Consider the following 20,361-nt stretch of genomic DNA (forward strand, 5'->3'; position numbering starts at 1 on the left):
GAATTATACTCGGTGCATGAATACACATAATACATAAGTAGTAAAAATATATCTTACCTAATGATTCAGCCATTTCGCACTCACGAAAAGTAATAAAAACAAAAACAACAATAAATAACAATAACGAAAATAACAAAATAACCAGTAACAATAACAATATCGAACAGAACAAAACAATCGCACGTGGTACTGTTTAAGCCTGGCATCCAAACTCAAATGGTAGATTCAGCGCCGCGTTCGTCTACGTCACACTTGGCTTGGCGCTACTATCCATGTTGCCAACTTGACGAGATGTATAGCCAAAATAAGCCTACAAATCTTGAAAATCACTGCATACCCCCACCAAGTATTGGTCCCCACCATGGTCGCGTCGTCCCCACTTTTCGGCCGAGGGAAAAAATATGAGCGCGCTGGGATACACTTTTCTGGTAGCCCTGCTGAAGCTGCTGAAGTGCTGACGCTGACCGCTGACCACCCACTAACGTGCACTAATGTGGCTATCACGACTGTATCGACAACGACGTCAATTCGATCAATGCTGACGGATCTGAATAATTGTGCATTAATATGCAGTGTTTTTTTTTATTACACACGGTGAATTGTCAATGTACGAAACGTTGTTGCCGAACGAAGTGAAATTACATGTGCCTACTGTGACTGGTACGAAAACCAATTGTTCGCAAACTAAAAGAAGTACATACGCGTATGCGTGCATACGTTCATACGTACGTACGCGGCGTTGTGTGGATCGTACTTATTGTTATTATTGTTGTTGTTGTTGTTGTTGTTGTTATTATTGTCGTTGGAACGATCGAATGAAGAGTGATAATCAATTTATGTAGAGTGTGAATCGTCGTCGGCGGGTTGTTAGTTGACGATTTAATAATGGTGATTTATGGTGTTTATATCGTATCGAAATCGGGTGGACTGATTTTTAATCACGATCACAACGTCCCACGCATCGAGAACGAAAAGACGTTCAACTTTCCATTGGACGTAAAATTGAGTTACGAGAACAAAAAGATTGTGGTGTCGTTCGGCCAGAAAGATGGAATCAATGGTAGGTGGTGCAAGCATGTGTTGTTACGTGTGTGACAATTGTAAATCATGAGAAACGAGAGAAAAAGTAGCCGTTATTATTTCATGATTCGTATCGGCATCTGTTTGTTGCAGTGGGTCACGTGTTGACTACGGTGAACGGCGTGAACGTGGTAGGACGAGAATTGGAAAACGGAAGAGACGTGTTCGAATTGCTGGAACGACCCGAGAATTTTCCCGTGTCGCTCAGGTTCAGCCGCGCTAGAATGACGACCAACGAAAAGATCTTTCTGGCATCGATGTTTTATCCTTTATTTGCGATCGCTAGTCAATTGAGTCCCGAACCGCGTTGTTCAGGTATAGAAATATTAGAAGCCGATGCGTTCAGATTACATTGTTATCAAACGCTGACCGGCATTAAATTCATTGTGGTAGCAGAGCCCACACAGACTGGCATAGAAATTCTATTGAAAAGAGTATATGAGTTATATGCGGATTACGCTTTGAAAAATCCCTTCTATTCGTTGGAGATGCCGATCAGGTGCGAACTGTTCGAGACTAATTTACAAAACTTGTTGGACAACGTGGAAAAGTCTGGTGCTAGTAGCGTGTAACAGCAGCAACAGCAGCAACAGCAGCAGCAACAAGTTTCAGTCGCAATCGCATCGGATCGCAAAGGTCATCGTTCATTGTTCAGGACCGCTGGATTGGTTAGTAGTAGTAGGTCGACGTCAAATAAGATGTGAAATTTATTGTTAAAACTTTCTGTTTTCCTAACATATGCACTGTGTAACTCACGATGATGGTACATTTATATTGTCGTACGCGCGCATGACAACACACAAACTGCTCTACGAGCGGCTTCCAATATCACCATTTTTATTCCTATTAACTGCGGAAAGTATAAAAGATTCACCACAGAGATTTACAAAAATATAATAACACAGTTAACCGGTTGTTTCGTCAAAGCTCCGAGTTTGGTTTCCTTCCGAGTTCTTCCGTTCTTTTCACGAAACTGTAAACGTCATCGGCCAACAGTCTGGGTTCTTCGAAAGCTGCGAAATGTCCACCGCGCGGCATCACGTTGTACTGAATCATATTTGGATATCTATCTTTCAGCAAGCTCTTCGTTTGTACGAGCAGTTCGTTTGGGAATGCTGCGCATGCTGTAGGCACTTTTACAGGCAATCTGTAAATGAAGTACGCGCCGCGATCACGTGTGAGTCGAATCGTGGCGATATGCGATTCACATTGATTCATACACGATACAAGGATCAAAACGATCTTACTGTTCAATCTTCAAACTCCTGTAAGCCGAAGACATGGTTTCGGCGTACAGTCGGGCGCTCGTTGTGATGCTGTTGGTGACCCAGTATACCATTATATTATCCAAAAGTTCGTCCAACGTAAATTTTTCTAATATTCCGCCGTCGTCTCGTCGCCTGTACTCGACGTTCGTCCAGGTACTGAACTTTTCCAGGAGATACGCCGCCAGAGCATCGGGCGACGACGTCAATGCAGCACCTGTGTGTGTGTGTGTGTGTGAAACGAACGTAAGAACTGTATCGCATAACTCGTCCAGATATTGACGATCTGACGTCGAACGAACGAACGAACGAAAGAAAGAAAGAAATGAAGCGATGGCCGATACGCGCGCGCCCGAGCGATACCTATGGTGTCCGGCTTCGTAGCTTGCAAATGGAAGTAACCGGTCTCTTCGATCAGTGTCGACAGCACGGTGCTGGCGGGCAAATACATCGAGTAGTTCTCGTTAGTTACCCCTATCAATGACGGGAAATAGGAACCGAGGATCGTCCAGAAAAGAGTTTTCAACGTCGAGGAGGTGCACATGTTCAAATGTAAGCCGGTTACTCTGAAATGCAAAAGTATTTAATTGTCAGCTGGCTCCGAGAATCTTTTTCAACGATCTTTTTAAACATCGATCGTCTTTTGTTACGAACTTGTCCGGGTAAAGGGCAGCCATGTTAGCACCGATAAGAGATCCCCAATCTCCTCCTTGAACATAAAACTTTTCAAAGCCGAGTCTGTGCATCAAGTTTTTGAATACGACCGCAATCTGAAAAGAGAACGTAAAACAAATCGCGTGTCGTCTAGCCTCCTCGCGTCGTGTCGGAATCGTTCGAAAAACACGACGGCGGTGAACGCGGTGTTCATGTTTTTAGCGAACGTAAAGTAATCAGCACATCACCTGAGCGCCACCCATGCCTGCTCGTACCGCTGCTTGCGAGAATCCGTAGCCAGGAAGCGACGGCGCAATAATTTCGAACACAAAATTCTGATTAGGCCACGGTTTCCTCAGCATGGGTATAATTTTTTGGAATTCCACCACGGATCCAGGCCATCCGTGTAGCATCAGTAAAGGCAGTACTTTCAACTTTTTCTCGTTCGGCAGATTTGTCGGTTTCACGTGATAAAAATGTATGTCCAGACCTAAAATTTAAATTTTCTCCTCTTACTCCTCTTTCTCTCTCTCTCTCTCTCTCTCTCTCTCTCTCTCTCTCTCTCTCTCTCTCTCTCTCTCTCTCTCGTTCGCTCATTTTTGTGTCGCCTACTATCTACATACCTTGAATATTTGTGACGAATTGAGGATATTTGTTCAGCACAGCTTGTCTCTCGGTCCAATTGTACTTGTCTTTCCAGTAATCGAGTACCGTGTCGAGGTACTTGCTAGAAATACCGTAATTCCATGCTTCATCCTCCAACGGTGGTACATACGGTCTTCTATGCGCGAGACGATATTTCAAATCATCTATCACCTGTGGAACACCAGCGGATCAAGTCGTAAGACACATGTCATTCGGCGAGAGACGCAATCGCGGATTTGTTGAACAAAAATCAGTTACCGATGCCGGCACGTCGACTTTGAAAGGTCGTATTTCGGTGCTGATGGATTCTCTCCCGCTGTTCGGCCCCCAATTTGTATCCGGCAGAACAGGAACGCTAAGTTCACTCGGAGAACTGCTGCACACACACAGATGAATCGAAAAAATCGTTTGATTTAAGAAATTAGGAAATAATGTATTTCAAATCGAAAACCGGTTCTGAATGGAAAAGGAGTTTGCTAAATCGTTCTGTGATCGATAGATTACAACGTGACACTATTCGAATCGGTCGGTAGTAGAAGCACGTAGAAAAAAGCGTGTACTCCACGACGATGTCGTCGTATGACGAGATCTCGAATCTTCGTGAATCCGTGTAACAATAATGGATGTTACGTGGATGTACTTACTTATCATTGCAAACATCTATACTATACGTATATACATACATAAGTATGTGTGAGCAAAGGTCAAAGTAGAGAACGGATGGAATAAAGGAGACGGTTGATCGATCGTTCCTTTTTGTCATGAGACATTCATCTTTAAAGATGACCATTTTTCGATGAGAACTTCAGAACGAAATCGACTGCGGCGGTTCGACTCCGTAGATACGTTCATAATGAAATATCATCACAAGCAGCGATACTTAATAATACTTAATGTGAATTGGCTCTTTTTACGCGCGGAGCGCCTACAAATGTTTTCTAATCTGCGAATGTTACCAGGTTTTACCAGATACCGATGGGCACGTATGAATCGCATACATGCTACACTGTACGCGTACGTAGTACCATGCCATGGAAATAGAACTTCCGAAGCAGCTGCAGTTGGCGGCCCGCAATAATTTCATATTGCTGTTAATCGGCTATATTAGTAACAGTTGCAACAAGTACATATACGCAGTATTATAAGTAATATGACCACGTATAATACATTGATGAAACACAGATTAGAAAATAACACGGATATCTCGTGCAGTGTATACTATAGCATAATATAATACGGTCAGATAACAAAACGTCGAAATGTAATGGAAACATCGAACTACGCTGCTTCATAAAGATCTCACGGCATATTTTATCAGTAACACTGTTTATCATCGTTACGGTATCTTCGCAATTATCGCTTCTTCTACGAGTACTTACAATATCAGACTTAAGTATCAGACGTTCATACGTATATTTTGTCGCACAAAGGCGATACATGTCGATATACTTGTCCATAGTACAGACTTTAGGCCAAATTGCCAATTGCCAATAATACTTACGTATCTATACGTTCATACGAGTCGGAGCATCGGATGCCTCCGGATGCGTGCGACCTTCGCTGGTATCCTCCTTTTTTTTTCTACTCTACTACCTCCTACCTACTTCTTTTTACGCTCGACTTCCATTTGCATTCGTACGTTTTAACATATGACATTTGTAACAGACTCCTTTTACGAGTGGATTCGAATCCGATGGAAATTAATTTTTCTATATGTTTGCATTATTTACATAACGTGTAGATATACGTGCATCTCGATTGATGTCGTCGAGTATAAACAGATAACCTTCGCCGCGATAATAGTTACCTGGAGTAGGGACCCTCCTAGCTACATGTGTGTGGTTCGCTTCACCACGATAGTACTTAATACCATCGTTCGTGTTTTATTGGCGTAACTTTTAACACGATGAGTCGGCAACATCGTACATTTATTTTCTGTTATTTCGGCTGATCGAAAATAATTTCGATTTGGATTCGAAATTATGACAGATAAGAATAGTGCTGTTTAATCGATGTATCGCGGTGACTATAGTATCGCGGAGATCGATGCGATTATCCAACGACAATTTTCGAGCCAGGTAGCCACTTTGCGCCGAACAAAAGTTCTTGATGCGAAGCGTTCGACAAATTTATTGTGTATTCGTTTCGTGAAAATGTCCCACGACATTCATTATTATCTCGAGTCACATACTATTGCGATTCTATGAACACCGTTTGTTGTAGATAAAGAAAAGAGGAGATGAGGCAGAGCATTTAAAAACTAATTCATGTCACACGGACGGACGACCTTCTGTAATAGATCGCGACCGCGTCGAGTTCGAATGAATATCGATTAAAAAATAGCTGGCCTTACCATAAGAAAACACCGAATCCGGTGGCGCAAATGCCCAGCATTACCGCCGTTTTCCACATGTTGGATCGAACGCGTGCGTTACCCGGTTATCAGAACACTCGACTACCTCGGTTACTGCTGACGATGCACGCACGCATGCGGCTATGGGTACACTTGAACGCGGACGAACCTCTATGGACTGGGTCACAGTAATGAGAAAACCAGGTAAAGGTATAGAATCAATCAACGAGACTCGGGAGCAGACTGGTCGAGCGAAGACGAGACAATGAGAGAAAATTTGTGTATCATCGGGCGAAGAAGAGTGGTGGTGTTGTGGTGGCGGCGAGGGAAACTTATCTCTGCCGGTACCACCTAGTGGTCGATTATCGGTACCGTGGAAAATTCCGCGTATGACACGAGTCGACCGCGCAGCGAAAACTAACGTCTTTTCTATTAAATATGTATTACACCACACTACGTCCTGTGATAAATGTGTATTACACCACGCATACGTCCACGCTTTCTTCCCGATCGATGTATGCACACAGTAGTGGTAGCACGTGATTATCAAAAGAATGAAATTGCACGCACTATAAAAAATTAGTTTAATAAAAAGAGATTTACAGTTGGAAGTGTTTTATATGCAGAAGGATACTTTTGTTTTCCCGGAAATCGTATTCTACCGTAGAGCACCAGATCGTCGATATTCAACATTCAGGAAACACAGTATACGTATTCTTAATGATGAATCATACTTACAATTAGATGTAAATAAGTATACGTCTGTGCACACGGGTAACACGCGTTGACCCGACGCCGCCGTCACCACGTGGTATACATCTTCTTTTAATTTATACGTGCTACATATGCAACGTTCCAGGTACCACAGTTTGGCTAACGTTCGGAACAAAAAGGCATACGTGTAGAACGTTTTATATTTGTCGAAGAACGACACGTACGTCTTCGGCGCGTAAGACTGAAAATCTTTTTTCTAATCTCTGCTTGCGTATTATTGCACAAGATCCTACATCGTACGCGCATTGTGACTGGATGTAAAAATGTCAATTCCCATCGTGTTCGCTTCACACACGACATCGCGTTCGTTTGTATGAGAAATTGACATTAAAACCATGACGATTCAAATCGTTTCACGTCTCGTATACTTAGGTACTTACATAGTACTTGGGTATTTTACGACGCGGCGACCGATCTACACATCTCTACACTGCGGGCAATCATACTTTTGACTTTTCACTCTTACGAAGTGAGTCCGCGACCCTCTTCCTCTCAGACCTTTAAACACAGCGCGTAACGTTAAAAAGTTCAGTTGCTCTGCTGTCACACGTGTGCGATCGTAGAGAAATAGGTATGAATCTCGCCGCGCGCCACCGTGTCGAAAGGTACAGGTGCAAACGTATATGAACTACGTATACAATACGTACGTATGTGAATAAAAATAAAAATAAAAACGCTTAAAACTAGTATTAGTAGTATGTATGTATGTACATGGAGGAACGACTGGCAAATACGTTCAGCTTGGTACTGGTCTCTGGCGGCCTGTCTAAAGCAGTGACGGCAAATCTATGACCCGCGGCTCAGACACTGGACACCCACGCAGACCTTTTAAATGACCCACGCGTTGATCTTTGTCTGAACTTACTTTTTATATCATGAAAGAGAGAACAGACAGAAAAAATAATGAACAAAATTTTACCCGCTTCTCGAAAAGGTTCGCCATCACTGGTCTAAAGGATTACACAATTTACTATGCTTAACGCTCTCGAATGAGCAAACGCACGATTGTCCGCGTTCCATGTCGCGTCGCCGTGATCGTACGACACACTGTAGAAAGTGTCGACGATGACGTGTCGAATGATGTTCGATAGATCGAAATTCAGAGATAAAAGCTTGATCTTTTCTCCGTGACGCGCGCGATCAATTCGCCACACTACTATACGTAAACTTGAAACTAAAAGCTTTAATCAAGCATAATCGACGATTGAAAGTCGAAAGGCACCACCACCGTGTTCCTCGTGACAGCTTCGAAGCACCTCACCGGATCCTCGCGCACTCGGAAACATCGAGACACAAGCTCACGCGCGCGTTTACACATACACGTTCGTCGACGTTGAACACAACGAAACAAAAAGTTTGGTCAGATCAGATCGTTGAAGAGAGACGCGGCAATAAATAAAAATTGAAAAATAAAATAAGATTAAATTATTTAGAAATGATAATTTCGTTTGTTATCATTGTTCGATCGTCGTCGAAGCGATTCGTGCTGACTAGCTGCTAGGAAGCATTCGACGACGCTGGTCGAATGCGATGCGACCCGAGTCGAGTCGAAATAACGGAACTGTCCGCTGGATCCTGGTCCGAATCCAAGTTGGAAAGAAGATAGCTGCTAGTGAGGCTGGTCAAACGACGACGATTGAAATATTTGCCAGCCAGTCGCCTCCGTGATCGGTAATGACTCCTGATAAACGAATGACAACGGATAGATTCGTTACTAAACCTTTCAGCCTATTGGAAGTGGTGGAGAATTTTTGCGAACAACGAGATTTAAGAGGACAGCGCCAGGCCCAAACGAGCAAACGCCATTTCCTTTCGCAACCGTGTAATCTCCCAGTAAACATCGTGAACTGCAACAACGATCAACTTTGTGGGTCTATGCTATCACTGGAAGAGATGAGCGGCGAGCCGTTTCCACTTACCCGAGCTCTTCACAAGGCCACGTTCGATGTAACGCAGGTAATTCAAAAAATCGCAGACCGCTATTATCTGTCGGCAGCGAAAAGAAACGCTTAATTGGTGATTCGCGCGGACGACAAGTAGAGCACGTACACGCAGCAGCAGCAGCAGCTTCGAAACTTACCCGATTGCGACAGATTTGCGATATGCTGTGCCACTGATTCTCTTGATCTCCGAGTCTCATTCGATAGTAACATTGCCGAGGTGCTTCGAGCAGTACGCATTTCCTACAAACAGAAGGGAGAGAAGATGTAACACGACGGCGGCTCGGAGACGGCGAGAACAGACGGCGAAAGGCGTACGAGAAAGAGACGCGTGCATGAGGGTGGCACACGCAGTGTAATACCGATCGAACGATTTACTTTGGAAAAGTGAATTTAGTTTTGTCGCTGATCGCTTCGATGAAGATGATACCATCGAGAACGGCTTGTCTAACTTTTGTACCCAATTCTTCGTTAGGGAAATCGAGGCAAAGGTCAATGTCTTCTTTGAAGATTCTGGCAACAAAAGGATCGCCTTCGTCCACGCACGGATTCGACTTCCATTTTAGAAATTCCGTATGCACTCTGGGATCGACCTCGAGGCCGAAATCTTTGCACTCTTTATCCTTTTCCTTCTCGGACGGATCCGATTTCCTCCAATCTCTCTCCAGCGTTTCTCGATCAGACGGCAGAGAAGGCCTTTGTTCCTTCAGCGGAGAATCCGGCGGAGAACTCTCTCGACCGTACTTCAAATTGAAATGCGACGGCGACCTGTGCGAATAGGATCGAACGAATAATTATCTGGTTTCAAATTGTAAAGTACTTGTCTACCGATCGTCCGTAGTCTACATCCCCATCCCCGTCGATACACCGTCGTTGTCGTCGTCGTCGTCGTCGTCCAAGCGATACGATTCAGACGGGGTACAGCGGGGATGCAGCGTAAGCCGCCGCAAACGAGTAAAACAATGATGAACGAGTTTCACCTTCGATGTTTCCTAGCAAAAAGACTCTGCTGATGAGTAGCGTCGTCGTTGTTGGTCGTCGTCGGGCGACTCCGCGTATCGATTTGTGGGTGCAAATGAAAATTGGGTTTGGCAGGCGTCGAAGTCAACACTAACGTTTTCAGAGCTGCTACCTCGGCAGCTAAAACTTCGGCTTTCATACGACTTTCCTCCAATAGGCGCTCCGCCGTAGCTTGACGTACGTTAGCTTCCCGTACCATGTTATGCGCCTCCTGTACGCACACAAAAATCATTATTGCATCTCGGGAAACGCGAGTGTTTCAAACGCGGCGGCGGCGACGGCGTTACGAACGTATACAGCCGTGGCCCGCCATACACAGTGTACAATACTTGAAAGAGGCTGGCAGTGAGTTCTTCCAATTCGATTTCGACGTCTCGTTTGATTCTCGAGAGCCTCGCGACTTCCTCATCTTTTAGCCTCAACTCCTCGCGCGCTCTCTCGAGTTCGTCCTGCAGCTTCGATACCGCATGCTCCTTTACCTCGGCTATAGCTTTACCCCATTGTAAAACGGTCGGCGAAGGCGACTCCTTGCCTGCTGGAGAGACCTACGAATAAATTCCGCGTGAACCACACCGCATAATTCCGACCAATAAAGATGAACGCGAGTACGCGATCTTGAAGACACGACGATCTTGAAGACACGACGGCATCGAAATATCGTGCAATATAGTAAGAAATTACTTGAGAATCTTTCGCGTACAGCAACGTTTTGGTGGACTCATGGCAGCGATCGTTCTCGGTCAGCGATACTTTCTCGTTCGTTATCTCAGCGTTCTGCTCGTGAACAGTCGCGGCGGCGGCGGCGATGGCCAAGGGCTCGATGCAATTTTCATTTTCGAACGATTTGTCTCGCTCATTCTCATTTAGCCTCGCCAAGGTGTTACAAGATTTTGCGAGATTTCTTTCTTCCATCGTTGGCGAATCTCGATATCGCAATAAAACATCGTGGTGCTTTCTGACGTACGCAAATACAGAAACGGTCCCGATCGCACTGGAACTGCGAAAAAAGATCAACCGTTCGAGATAAACTTCCGACGATGGAAACCGCGGACCGTCGTTCGAACGACGACATCGTTAAAGATACGTGACACACGCGCACTGTAAGTATACGGTTCCTGAAAATAGTATTTCGGCAATCGATTTTAGACGCGTTGCGCAACACTAAGCTCTACACCACCGTATCGTTCTGCGTGTCGTTGTCGTCGTCGTTGTTGTTGTTGTTGTATACTTACGTTACGATTTGCGCGCGGCGGACGGACGATCTAAATCCAAAAAAAGGAATGCATATATCGCGGGTGTTTAGATGCAGGTGGGCATCTACGACTATGAATAGCTTTGATCGCACGCACCACGCCAACGAACGAGTGCGACGCCACAAAATTGTTTTACTACAAGTTTCGTGTTACACGTGTCTACGTGTACGTACCATGCAGTATGTACGTGCTGCCGCTGCTGCTCCTGCTACTGCTGCTGCTGCTGCGTACTCGGTCATCGAGAGAGGATCGTCGAAACGGAAAGGTCATTGAAATAAGTAGTTCTTTCACAGGATCACTCGAATCGCCTCAGAAGCATTTAAGCGTAATTCTATTCCATACGTTTCGTAACGGGACCGATCTCCGGGGCGATGTTTTACCACCAATTCATCTCGCCAATTAAAATAACCAAATCCTACCTATAATTACTTTTCTTCCAGCCTCGGTCGAACGCGAACATCTCGCTTCGCAATAAGGAAGCAACTCATCGTCGCTGAGAACCGTCGTCAAATGTATGCGTGCGTGCGTGCGTGCGTGCGTGCGTGCGTGCGTGCGTACACTAATCGATCCGAAGATGCGAGAACGATTCGAATTCGCAACGCCTGGTAGCATCCCGACATCCGCGACTTACCCGTGAATCTCTGTCTATGCAACTCCTCTCCAGCCATCAGTGAATCCGGCGAAGAACATCGAACGAAACGTTGGAGAGGACGAAACGAGAAAAGGAAACGGAACCTTTGTAGACGATACGCGGTCAACTTCGCGCGAACGCGTACAAAATCGAAACATGACCCGTAGTACCCATTACCTCGCAGCAGAAACTGCTGTCACTTATTGCCACTTGCCACTTACTGTTGCAACTGCAACGCTCGCAACGCGACTCGACCGAACGACGCGATTGACGCGAATCTGAGCTGAGGAACGACCGAAGAGCAGCGGCGGCGGACCGAACGCACCGAACGGACGAACGGACTAGGCAGAGAACGAACGGTTGAACGAGAACGATGACAATTGACGATTGACGAACGATGGACGGACGACCGACCGACCGACCGACCGACGTAAGTATAGCAGATGGCCGGAATCGTCAACTTTCCAGGCGCCACAGGTTAACGTTAACAGTTACACACCGTCAAATGGCATGTACCAGCTCGTACCACTTCGTCCGTACATACACATACATACTACGTTGCACTTACAGCAGCTACTACTACTACAATAGTACATCTACTACCTACCTACGCCTACGTACGTACGTTTATACATACGTACATGCATGCTCGTGCTCTGTAGATTACGAAATCATCCAAGTTCACGCGCGTCTCGAATTTAACAAAATCGTACATGTACGTCACGTGTGTACATACATAGATCACAGTTACGCACACGCACGCGACAAACTGAATTTGACTGAATTACAAGCGATCAATTCAATCGCGCTCGACGCCGCTGTACTTACTTAATTCTTACATTCTCAATTGTATAATCACGCTTTCTCACGGTCTGGTTCCGGCTTGTGTCAATCACACACAGATAGGAGACGATACGAATGAAATAATTGGAGGCCGGTATTCAGATCCGTTGCTTATTGTTAAGATCGTCTTAAGCATTTGCTATCCCTGTCTATCCCATGTTTCCAGTCCCTGAAAAAATTGCGTGCAAATCAAAAATTTGTCAAGAAAGTCTTGATAGACTTTGATCTGAACGTAGTACATGTTCCATAAAGTAAGCATGTCTCTAACAAATCGTTTCATTTTCACAAAAGTGTCTTAATGAAAGACCTTTTCAAATATCGTTGTCGTTCGTTGTCAGAATATGATTATATGGCGCGATGCACGCACGCGATTCAATCGAGATGAAAACGAAGAGTGCTGCTGAAGATTGAACAGGAGAATAGAACGAAGTCACACGAATACCAAACGACGTCGATGGACGTTGGTCCCTATGCGGCGGCCGGGCAAGTAAATCATGGGCCGGTATTCAGAGTCGTTGCTTATTCTTAAGATCGTCTTAAGAATTTGCTATCCCTGTCTTGTACAGGACTTAACATGGACTTAAGCAAATGCTTAAGACGATCTTAAGAATAAGCATACCGGCCACAGGCCGGTGTATTCAAGTCTGATGAAGGCTATGAAGTAGATGTGAGGCAGGGATGTGCGCATACATGCATGTTGTCCGTCGCTACGGCTACGGCCCGTTCGCCCAATCGTCGGCTGTCTATAGTTGGTGGCGGGACGATTATGCTTATGGCTGAAATTTAAAATGATGCACTCGGCTCTCTCGCCTCTACGATTCTTTGTGGAAGAAAATATATTATGGCATGGGAATCGAGAGTCGGAACCGTGGTCGGAAGAGCGTGGTCAAGCAGAATAGTGAGTAAGTTAAATTCATTCTGAAATCTTGTGACCGAAACGTGAGTTTCACTGTTCCTCACGCACGGCGCTATGATCGAAATGTCTCACATATGTTACATATGTTACAACACTCGCGCGTGGTGTGCACTCTCGCAGTTTCTCTCTGCTTCAATAAGTTTTGTACGTCATCTGTAGATCAGATTGATTTGCATTAGAGTTTGTTGTACTATGTAGTACGTATCAGAATTAATGATGGTGAGAGATATGATTATCGGACGTCGGTAGAGTCACGTAACTTGGATATCTTTCATGTGCAACAGCCAGATGATACATAACGCGGTGCGGGGGTGCGGAGTAGAGCGCCGCGTACAGAGAGCGTAGAGAGCATATACTTAGCTATCAGCGCCGCAAGCACGCGCAAATCGACCGTCGCCGTCGTGCAATCATGCGATGCAGGTGCGATGCGAGTGCCGGTAAAACAAGAACGAACGTGAAATACAGTCGCGTAAGATCCTTGTCCGGAGTATAACGTGTTTTTCGTGCATCGTCGTTTTAGGTGCGGACCACGGTCGTACGTATAGTAGTACCACCGCGATACCTGCACGACACTCGTTGTTCGTAATCTTTGAGCGTATATAGCCGTACCGCATGAGACGGTTTCACAGACGCACCATCACCACAGTCCGGAACGGGAACGAGAACAGAGGACGATCGCGAACGGAATTTTTCGTTTGCATATGATACGCGTCGTAAATTACTCACTGGTCGATACGTGGCACGGTGTCAACGTGACGAACTGTAAGCAGATATTAAATATTTTTGTGGCATAAGAAAGCGACGGGAAAACATGTCCACGGCATTGTTGGCCGTGTTTGCCGTGATCCTGTGTATCCTATTCAGGATATTGAACGTAAACAGTGCACCACAGAAGCCATTGATCGTCTGTCAAGATGAGTCGTTCCTTACGACGGTTCTTAAAATCGCACATGTCATCGTAGAACCGTGAGTTTACTTATTGTTCGTTCTGTATTCCTTTAAATATTCGATGCCTGCCGCTATCAAAATTCCGACCGTTTCCAAGTACGTGCTATCTGCACGAAGGGAGGTGTGTGAGGTTAGGGCAGTTCGGAACGTTCTAAATATGTACGCGCGAGTGTAATTTAATGTGTGTACGAGCACGATTTGAAATTAACTATAATAATAATAATAATAATAATAATAATAATAATTTCACGTTCACGTGTCTCGCGAATTTTCTATACGAATCGATCGACTTCCTTTTTTATCTGATCTGATAATGTCTCGGTCTTCTCGAACGTGTTTTGTCGGTAGACCAAAGATGAAAAAATTCGCCGCGAGACAGCAATGTGAGCTACTGAGTAAATGCACACTTATCGCTCAGTTCGCTTTTCCATTTTGGACAATAAGAGTAAGTAAGCACTTTCTACTGTGTACCGCAGTATGATCCTGGTTGTGCGACTTCATTCAACAAATGGCTGCAAATGCCTCGATGGCAGTTGACGTACATAGCCATGTGCATTTAATATACGTATATGATTTAATCGATCCGAATTTATGACTAATGCAATTTTATCTTCCAGTACGTACGTGTACGCGAGGAGCGCGTCGCAAGTGCGTTTTTTAAATTGTTCCGACTGGAATCGTCGTCATCGTCGGAGTAGTGTTACAAAGCATCTCTGTGGATCGTTCAATCGAATCGTTTCTCGCGAGACTTTCTCAACGACGAGAAACGAATCGTCGATATTAAGTATATGTACTACGTGATACATGACTAGCTAGTTATACGACCGGTGCATTTCCATAGAGAGGCTCTCCGTGCATTTTCCTATCGAGCAATCGCATTTCCTAGCAATCGCGTCGCTTTCGCTTCTGCGCGAACAAGTACTTACTCTTGTCGACTGCTACTACTACATACTTTATTACGTACTCCCATATGCAAAGAAAGAGTTGCTAAATGGTTCGCGTATGGGGTGCGTGCCCCGCTAGGAATCATCGTTTCATCTTCTCGTCGTGGTCGTCGTACACACATGTGCACTATTGTATGTAATCGAAAGCCGATCTTTGATCGAACGACAATTATCTATTTCCCGATGGAGAGAGGGAATAACTAATTATTCCACTCCGCTGAATGTGTCCGATAAATTACGGCAATGTATGTAAATTTTTATTGTTCGCCGATGATTTAATTTGTAAATTCAAATGTGAACGAATCGTTGTTATCGTAACGTGTCTAACGAAACGAGCCGGAAAATAACAAGCTGAATGGTGAACTTTTAATCGATCGTACTTGGTCGACCTTGACTACGAACGGTCTACACGTATCGAAGATATGAAATGACTAACGTCGTGGCATCATACGTCCACTAATAACGATCGTATAGTTTCTAATTAACAGTTAACGATTTGTCTTATCAGTTACGTACACGAGAATCCTTAAGCGGTTTATTATTGACACTCGATCACACAGCGTACAATTACCGTATACCATGTACTTGACATTGCATTACGAAAAGAAGATGTTCTGAGCCGAGACCTTGGAGACCTCCTCTAAATTGTTAAACACCTGGTGCTGCTTACCACCGCTAATAAAGTTAGTTATTGTTAGCAGCGCGGTCTTGAGAATTTCACTTTTTACGATGCGTGATTCGAAGAACAGCTGCTTCTTCATCGCAGAACAATTTCTTATCGTCCACCTCTTTTTTTTTTATAACCGTTAAGAGACTTGCCAACCTATACTGTGACTTCAAGTAACCCACCTTTGTGTCCGTGGGTCAACGGATCGTGCGATTACACATATTTCTTCGTTTATAAACGATAAACGGTATATTGTATTGATCGTCGTATAACCAACCAGCTTTGTTCTAAACATCGCGTATCGTTTTGTCTGACTAGCAATAACTTGGACACCGCTTGTCCGTTCCACTTGTTCCACCGTTTCTAGGCTTGTTACTTGAGCGATTGATTAGGTAAATCGGCTCGGCTCTCTACATGTTTAAAGTGTTCAAATCCGATGATCAAAGATCGATATCGTCTTCGACCCGCGCAATGAGGAAGGGAGTGTACAGAGAAAAGTACTCGACTCGTTTCGTTCGACCGAAATTCGATGATCGAATAAGCTGTAGCATAGTACATGGACGACTTATTTCTGAGGACTAGAAACAAAAAATATTGAACGTTTCTCGGGTCGGCGACAAACAACACGGTTACACGTGGGTGAGCGAGCAGCAGTTTTCTCTGCCGCATTACCGGATTATTTTTTTTTATGGCACATACCCCGTGTACATGCCGCTAGGCGCGTTAGCTGTTCGATGTCCGAGTAATTTTTACGGCTCTACGATCCACTAGAGAATTCTTAACGTTGCTATTTTAACGAAGCTAGAGAGTTAAATGATTCGCCGCCGCTGCCACGGTTAGCTCCGCGCTTTTCCTCTCGGCAAAAATTCCGCCGCTTAATTGGCCGCCCCGCTTTCACAACGGTAGACAGCGAACGCGTCTATCACCATGTTTAGTGTCGAATTTGAATGAACGGCACAGGCGCCGCTCCGCCGTACCGTACTCGCTCGCGATTTAACGCATCGAAACAAGTTGAACTTTCATGGGTCAACGTGAAACGCGTGTACAATTTCAGATACAAACCGACGAGGCTATGGGGTTTCAGTGGTCACGTACAAACGATCGTTCACAGTATCATCGGCCGAGTCCGTTGCCCTTGGCCGATCGGAGAACGAGTGTACATCGCGCTTCCGGATGAGACCACACTTACCTACGACCTGTATCAACCGTTGACCAATGATTACGAAGGTTCGTTGTTGCTAAAAATTCGTTGCACACCCGAATGTTCCGGTGTTGAATCTTAAAGACGGCGAGTGGATTTTTATATATCTTTCTATGCTTTTCTTTTGTTGACCGCAGATGATGTAACGATCGCTATCTGCCCTGGGATCTGCAACAGTTCCGAGAGCGTTTACGTTAGAACTTTCGTGCACTGTGCTCAATGCCATGGGTACCGATGCGCGGTGCTCAATCATGTCGGAGTACTTTCCAGCGTGAAAGTGACCGCACCGAGAATTTTTAGCTATGGTACGCGTGCGACAACTGTACAACGATATATATGTGTGCTGAGTCAGTCCGACTGTACAAGTTTTCTTTTAAAGTTTAACCGCGCGGTCAATGATTTTTACGTATTACGTGTTCGACTTGCGTTTCCGCTAGTCTAGTGATTATAATGCCCGGTCGGTCGATCGGTCGCCCCCGCGCAAAAAAGCAATCGACTTAGGTTTGGTAGATGATGATTCATACTCGCGTATTTAAATGTGAAAAATGTACAATACCGGGAACAGTGTTTGTTGTTGTAAACCGACCGTACCAACCAGATGCATTGCAATTGCATGCGGAAGTATCGAACAAGTACTTAGTAATTAAACGAATGATCGTAGCAGCAGAGCCTGGGCCACGAAAGTGGGCTCGTGCGCGGAACCGTTTCGATTGAATCTCTGCTTCGTTTAAACATTGCAGGACATACCGACGATTATCACACGATGCTATTGAGTTTGATGGAGAAGCATCCGAATACGAAAATAATTTGCATTGGCTTTAGCTTGGGCGGTAACCTTGTGTCCAAGTATTTGGGTGAACGAGGATCGAATAAATTAGCCAGTATCATCGGTGGCATATCTATTTGCCAAGGATACAACGCCCTTGAGTAAGTTTACGTGTGTACCACCACCCATCACCGTCTGCTGCTAATCGTATCGTTAATGTACCATCCTTATCATACGTTTTACCATGCGCGAACAGAGGTACCAAGTTCCTGCTCAATTGGCAAAACTTTCGACGTTTCTACCTGTACATAATGTCGGAATCGGTGAAAAGTATTATACTGAAGCATAAAAATATATTGCTGTCCGAGGAAGTTAAACAAAGATACAATCTAAACGAACGGGACATTATTTCTGCCGCGACTTTACCAGAACTCGATGAAGCTTACACAAGAAAGGCAACCAAGTTTATTTTACTAATAGATTAGAATTACGATTACGACGAACGATGCCGAATTCCAGTTAGATTTGTTAACGTTGAACAACGGTCACTGTGCGCAGGTGCACAACTTCAGATCCGTCAAGGAAATGTACAAATGGAGTAGCTCTTTGTTCTATCTGGACAACATCGCGGCACCTATGGTGTTCATAAACGCGTTGGACGACCCTCTTGTACCTGACAAGTTGTTAGAACCCATCAGGATGCATGCCGGTGAGTATTGACGACGACGACGACGACGACGATGATGATAATAATCAATGGACCTAGGATGCGAACTACTTTCTGAACGCATCCAATCCATTCAGTACGCAGCACAGAACGAAACTTATTGCGATTTGATCCTGTTTCAGAAACTCACGCGAACACGTTATACATAGAACTGGCTCACGGAGGACACTTAGGATTTTACGAGGGTGGTCTTCTCTATCCAAACCCCATAACATGGCTAGATCGTACGCTTGTGTCGCTCGTAGGCTCTCTCACGTTAGCACACGCAGACAAGTCGTTGAAAGCTGCCTCTTAACCCTCTTAATTTTAGTTTCATTCCCGATCTACTCGACCCTACCTTGTAAGTAAACGAACCGTTATTTTTGCCGTTAAGCGGCATACAGCTCATACTTTTGATCTTGTTTCAAGATCTCATTCGTCTGGTGATTCTCGAGTCGAGAGACCTATGCGTTATATTGTGCAACGACATACGTTATACGCGAATACCCGAGGGGTGCACGCGGATCTCGTGATTACACAGGATCCCGTTCAGCGCGCGATCGAGAGCAGCGAGTCACTGTCGCGCGTAGGTTATCTATATTTAATTTGTGACGGTTGACTCGAGATAAAAATTGCACGCAACTTGGACAACGTCGATTCAAAGAAATCGTTTATTAACTGAAATAAATTTCCGAAGCGATGGGCTTAGCAACGATTCGCGTTTTCATATCCGATGTCTCGGTCATTAACGCTTTTACACTCAGGGATCTTTGATAGGGCGACTTGACAAAGGGACGTTATCAGAACGTGACGTACAATTTACAGAAACGATTGATGACCGTATATACAATAGAATCGCTCGCGTTAGGAGTACGGAGCGTAGCGTAGGAATTCGCGTTTGCGGCTTGATTGAAAATTGTTGAAGATTACGAGAAATGAAAGAGAGAGAGAGAGAGAGAGAGAGAGAGAGAGAGAGAGAGAGAGAGAGAGACGGTGGAACGGTTTCGATTTCATAGTTCGTTCCCAGAGCGTAGCAAATTTGATCGAAAACGCCATACGCGCAAGTTTCTAAAAGTACGCCAGTAACCAGCAAAAATGTAACTTCTTAACAATGAATATGTTTTGCATGTATTATAAAAACGAAACTGCGCGTGGCGATTCGGAGATAAGGCAATGAAATAAATTTATTGGATCACGCGTGAGAATAACGAAGGTTGGAAATCACCTCGGTCCTACTACAGTACTGTATAGGCTGTAGACGATCCTCTTCTATGGTTCTACTCGATCTAGTATATCTGACTGATCCATCGTTCGGCTGTTGTGTTTGCACACGTTACGCGCTCAACGCGATACGAAACAGACATGCATTTCTGATTCCGTATATTTATTTAGTAAAAAGTATTACAGTTTTATTGATGCATTATTTAAACGATGTGTTCAGAACGGCATCTTATTTTTTCTCATCCTTCGATAATAATTATTTGTTAGTCAGTTAGTAGATAGTCAAGTATTTCGCGCAACAGTACAACACAACGTACGTAATCGCGTTTAAAACTGAAAGACTAGGAAAACGAATGTTTTTGTTTCATTGATAAAAGTGACTTGCGTGGTACTAAGTTATGTAATATAGTGATACGATATACAATCGTTCGACTTATATTATTTATACGAAATATAAATAATGCTTGTATCTTTGGAGGCGTGTGTATAGAATTCTATTCCTTTATACGTACGTGTGTAGGTAGTATACTAGGT

At 44.5% G+C, this 20,361-nt stretch overlaps 4 protein-coding genes and 1 long non-coding RNA gene across 18 annotated transcripts; 3 read left to right on the top strand and 2 right to left on the bottom strand.

Annotated features, from left to right (window-relative positions):
* Positions 1–406: 406 nt before the first annotated feature.
* Positions 407–1,989, top strand: Trs23 (trafficking protein particle complex subunit 4-like protein Trs23). 2 transcript variants are annotated; one of them, XM_026816509.1, is made up of 3 exons: positions 407–1,060; positions 1,174–1,395; positions 1,477–1,989. In XM_026816509.1, exons 1-3 carry the CDS (start codon positions 886–888, stop codon positions 1,650–1,652), a joined length of 573 nt encoding a protein of 190 aa, XP_026672310.1. In that variant the 5' UTR covers positions 407–885; the 3' UTR covers positions 1,653–1,989. The 2 variants fall into 2 exon arrangements, with proteins under 2 accessions (XP_026672310.1, XP_017885134.1); XM_018029645.2 differs by having other exon boundaries at positions 410–1,060; positions 1,174–1,989.
* On the bottom strand, positions 1,770–6,458 carry LOC108627925 (juvenile hormone epoxide hydrolase 1). 4 transcript variants are annotated; one of them, XM_018029536.2, is made up of 8 exons: positions 5,998–6,458; positions 3,903–4,017; positions 3,623–3,815; positions 3,248–3,489; positions 3,000–3,115; positions 2,709–2,911; positions 2,328–2,562; positions 1,770–2,227 (listed from the first exon to the last, which is right to left on the bottom strand). In XM_018029536.2, exons 1-8 carry the CDS (start codon positions 6,054–6,056, stop codon positions 2,002–2,004), a joined length of 1,389 nt encoding a protein of 462 aa, XP_017885025.1. In that variant the 5' UTR covers positions 6,057–6,458; the 3' UTR covers positions 1,770–2,001. The 4 variants fall into 4 exon arrangements, with proteins under 4 accessions (XP_017885025.1, XP_026672261.1, XP_026672258.1 ...); XM_026816460.1 differs by having other exon boundaries at positions 3,903–4,020; XM_026816457.1 differs by lacking the exon at positions 5,998–6,458 and adding an exon at positions 4,289–4,822.
* Positions 5,129–6,483, top strand: LOC113464766 (uncharacterized). Its single transcript, XR_003389619.1, has 2 exons — positions 5,129–5,722; positions 5,868–6,483. It is a non-coding gene; the product is annotated as an uncharacterized LOC113464766 (long non-coding RNA).
* An 81-nt stretch (positions 6,484–6,564) lies between these two features.
* On the bottom strand, positions 6,565–12,857 carry LOC108627935 (guanine nucleotide exchange factor for Rab-3A). 8 transcript variants are annotated; one of them, XM_026816483.1, is made up of 10 exons: positions 11,158–11,594; positions 10,964–10,993; positions 10,413–10,728; positions 10,061–10,276; positions 9,827–9,942; positions 9,692–9,703; positions 9,090–9,479; positions 8,852–8,954; positions 8,691–8,757; positions 6,565–8,618 (listed from the first exon to the last, which is right to left on the bottom strand). In XM_026816483.1, the coding sequence occupies exons 3-10, from the start codon at positions 10,641–10,643 to the stop codon at positions 8,539–8,541; spliced, it is 1,215 nt and encodes a 404-aa protein (XP_026672284.1). In that variant the 5' UTR covers positions 10,644–10,728; positions 10,964–10,993; positions 11,158–11,594; the 3' UTR covers positions 6,565–8,538. The 8 variants fall into 8 exon arrangements, 7 of the variants coding, with proteins under 7 accessions (XP_026672284.1, XP_017885089.1, XP_026672280.1 ...); XM_018029600.2 differs by having other exon boundaries at positions 6,565–7,269; positions 8,492–8,618; positions 9,692–9,942; XM_026816479.1 differs by lacking the exons at positions 10,964–10,993; positions 11,158–11,594 and adding exons at positions 12,444–12,627; positions 12,766–12,857 and having other exon boundaries at positions 9,692–9,942.
* Positions 12,858–13,184: 327 nt separating this feature from the next.
* Positions 13,185–20,304, top strand: Hydr2 (abhydrolase domain-containing protein 2). Of its 3 annotated transcripts, XM_018029631.2 has the most exons (8): positions 13,386–14,340; positions 16,988–17,160; positions 17,272–17,439; positions 17,875–18,061; positions 18,157–18,355; positions 18,459–18,609; positions 18,750–18,967; positions 19,036–20,304. In XM_018029631.2, exons 1-7 carry the CDS (start codon positions 14,186–14,188, stop codon positions 18,920–18,922), a joined length of 1,206 nt encoding a protein of 401 aa, XP_017885120.1. In that variant the 5' UTR covers positions 13,386–14,185; the 3' UTR covers positions 18,923–18,967; positions 19,036–20,304. The 3 variants fall into 3 exon arrangements, with proteins under 3 accessions (XP_017885127.1, XP_017885120.1, XP_026672292.1); XM_018029638.2 differs by lacking the exon at positions 13,386–14,340 and adding an exon at positions 13,185–13,360 and having other exon boundaries at positions 18,750–20,304; XM_026816491.1 differs by having other exon boundaries at positions 18,750–20,304.
* The last annotated feature ends 57 nt before the right edge of the window (positions 20,305–20,361 follow it).

Source organism: Ceratina calcarata, unplaced genomic scaffold (genome assembly GCF_001652005.2).
Source record: "Ceratina calcarata isolate Rehan_Ccalc_2016 unplaced genomic scaffold, ASM165200v1 scaffold127.2, whole genome shotgun sequence".
NCBI classification, from domain to species: Eukaryota; Metazoa; Arthropoda; class Insecta; order Hymenoptera; family Apidae; genus Ceratina; species Ceratina calcarata.

What these genes read in the sequence shown, in the direction of transcription:
- Trs23 (XM_018029645.2), top strand. Translation starts at nt 886, where the DNA reads ATGGTGATTTATGGTGTTTATATCGTATCGAAATCGGGTGGACTGATT. An exon ending in CCAGAAAGATGGAATCAATG is followed by an intron (nt 1,061 to 1,173) that starts GTAGGTGGTGCA and finishes TGTTTGTTGCAG; the next exon opens with TGGGTCACGTGTTGACTACG.
- LOC108627925 (XM_018029527.2), bottom strand. Translation starts at nt 4,434, where the DNA reads ATGGTCATCTTTAAAGATGAATGTCTCATGACAAAAAGGAACGATCGA. An exon ending in TACGAAGCCGGACACCATAG is followed by an intron (nt 2,563 to 2,708) that starts GTATCGCTCGGG and finishes ACACACACACAG; the next exon opens with GTGCTGCATTGACGTCGTCG. An exon ending in AGGAGTTTGAAGATTGAACA is followed by an intron (nt 2,228 to 2,327) that starts GTAAGATCGTTT and finishes CTTCATTTACAG; the next exon opens with ATTGCCTGTAAAAGTGCCTA.
- LOC108627935 (XM_026816479.1), bottom strand. Translation starts at nt 10,643, where the DNA reads ATGGAAGAAAGAAATCTCGCAAAATCTTGTAACACCTTGGCGAGGCTA. An exon ending in ACTAAATTCACTTTTCCAAA is followed by an intron (nt 8,955 to 9,089) that starts GTAAATCGTTCG and finishes TTCTGTTTGTAG; the next exon opens with GAAATGCGTACTGCTCGAAG. An exon ending in CGCAAATCTGTCGCAATCGG is followed by an intron (nt 8,758 to 8,851) that starts GTAAGTTTCGAA and finishes CGCTGCCGACAG; the next exon opens with ATAATAGCGGTCTGCGATTT.
- Hydr2 (XM_026816491.1), top strand. Translation starts at nt 14,186, where the DNA reads ATGTCCACGGCATTGTTGGCCGTGTTTGCCGTGATCCTGTGTATCCTA. An exon ending in ACCGAGAATTTTTAGCTATG is followed by an intron (nt 17,440 to 17,874) that starts GTACGCGTGCGA and finishes TAAACATTGCAG; the next exon opens with GACATACCGACGATTATCAC. An exon ending in CAAGGATACAACGCCCTTGA is followed by an intron (nt 18,062 to 18,156) that starts GTAAGTTTACGT and finishes ATGCGCGAACAG; the next exon opens with AGGTACCAAGTTCCTGCTCA.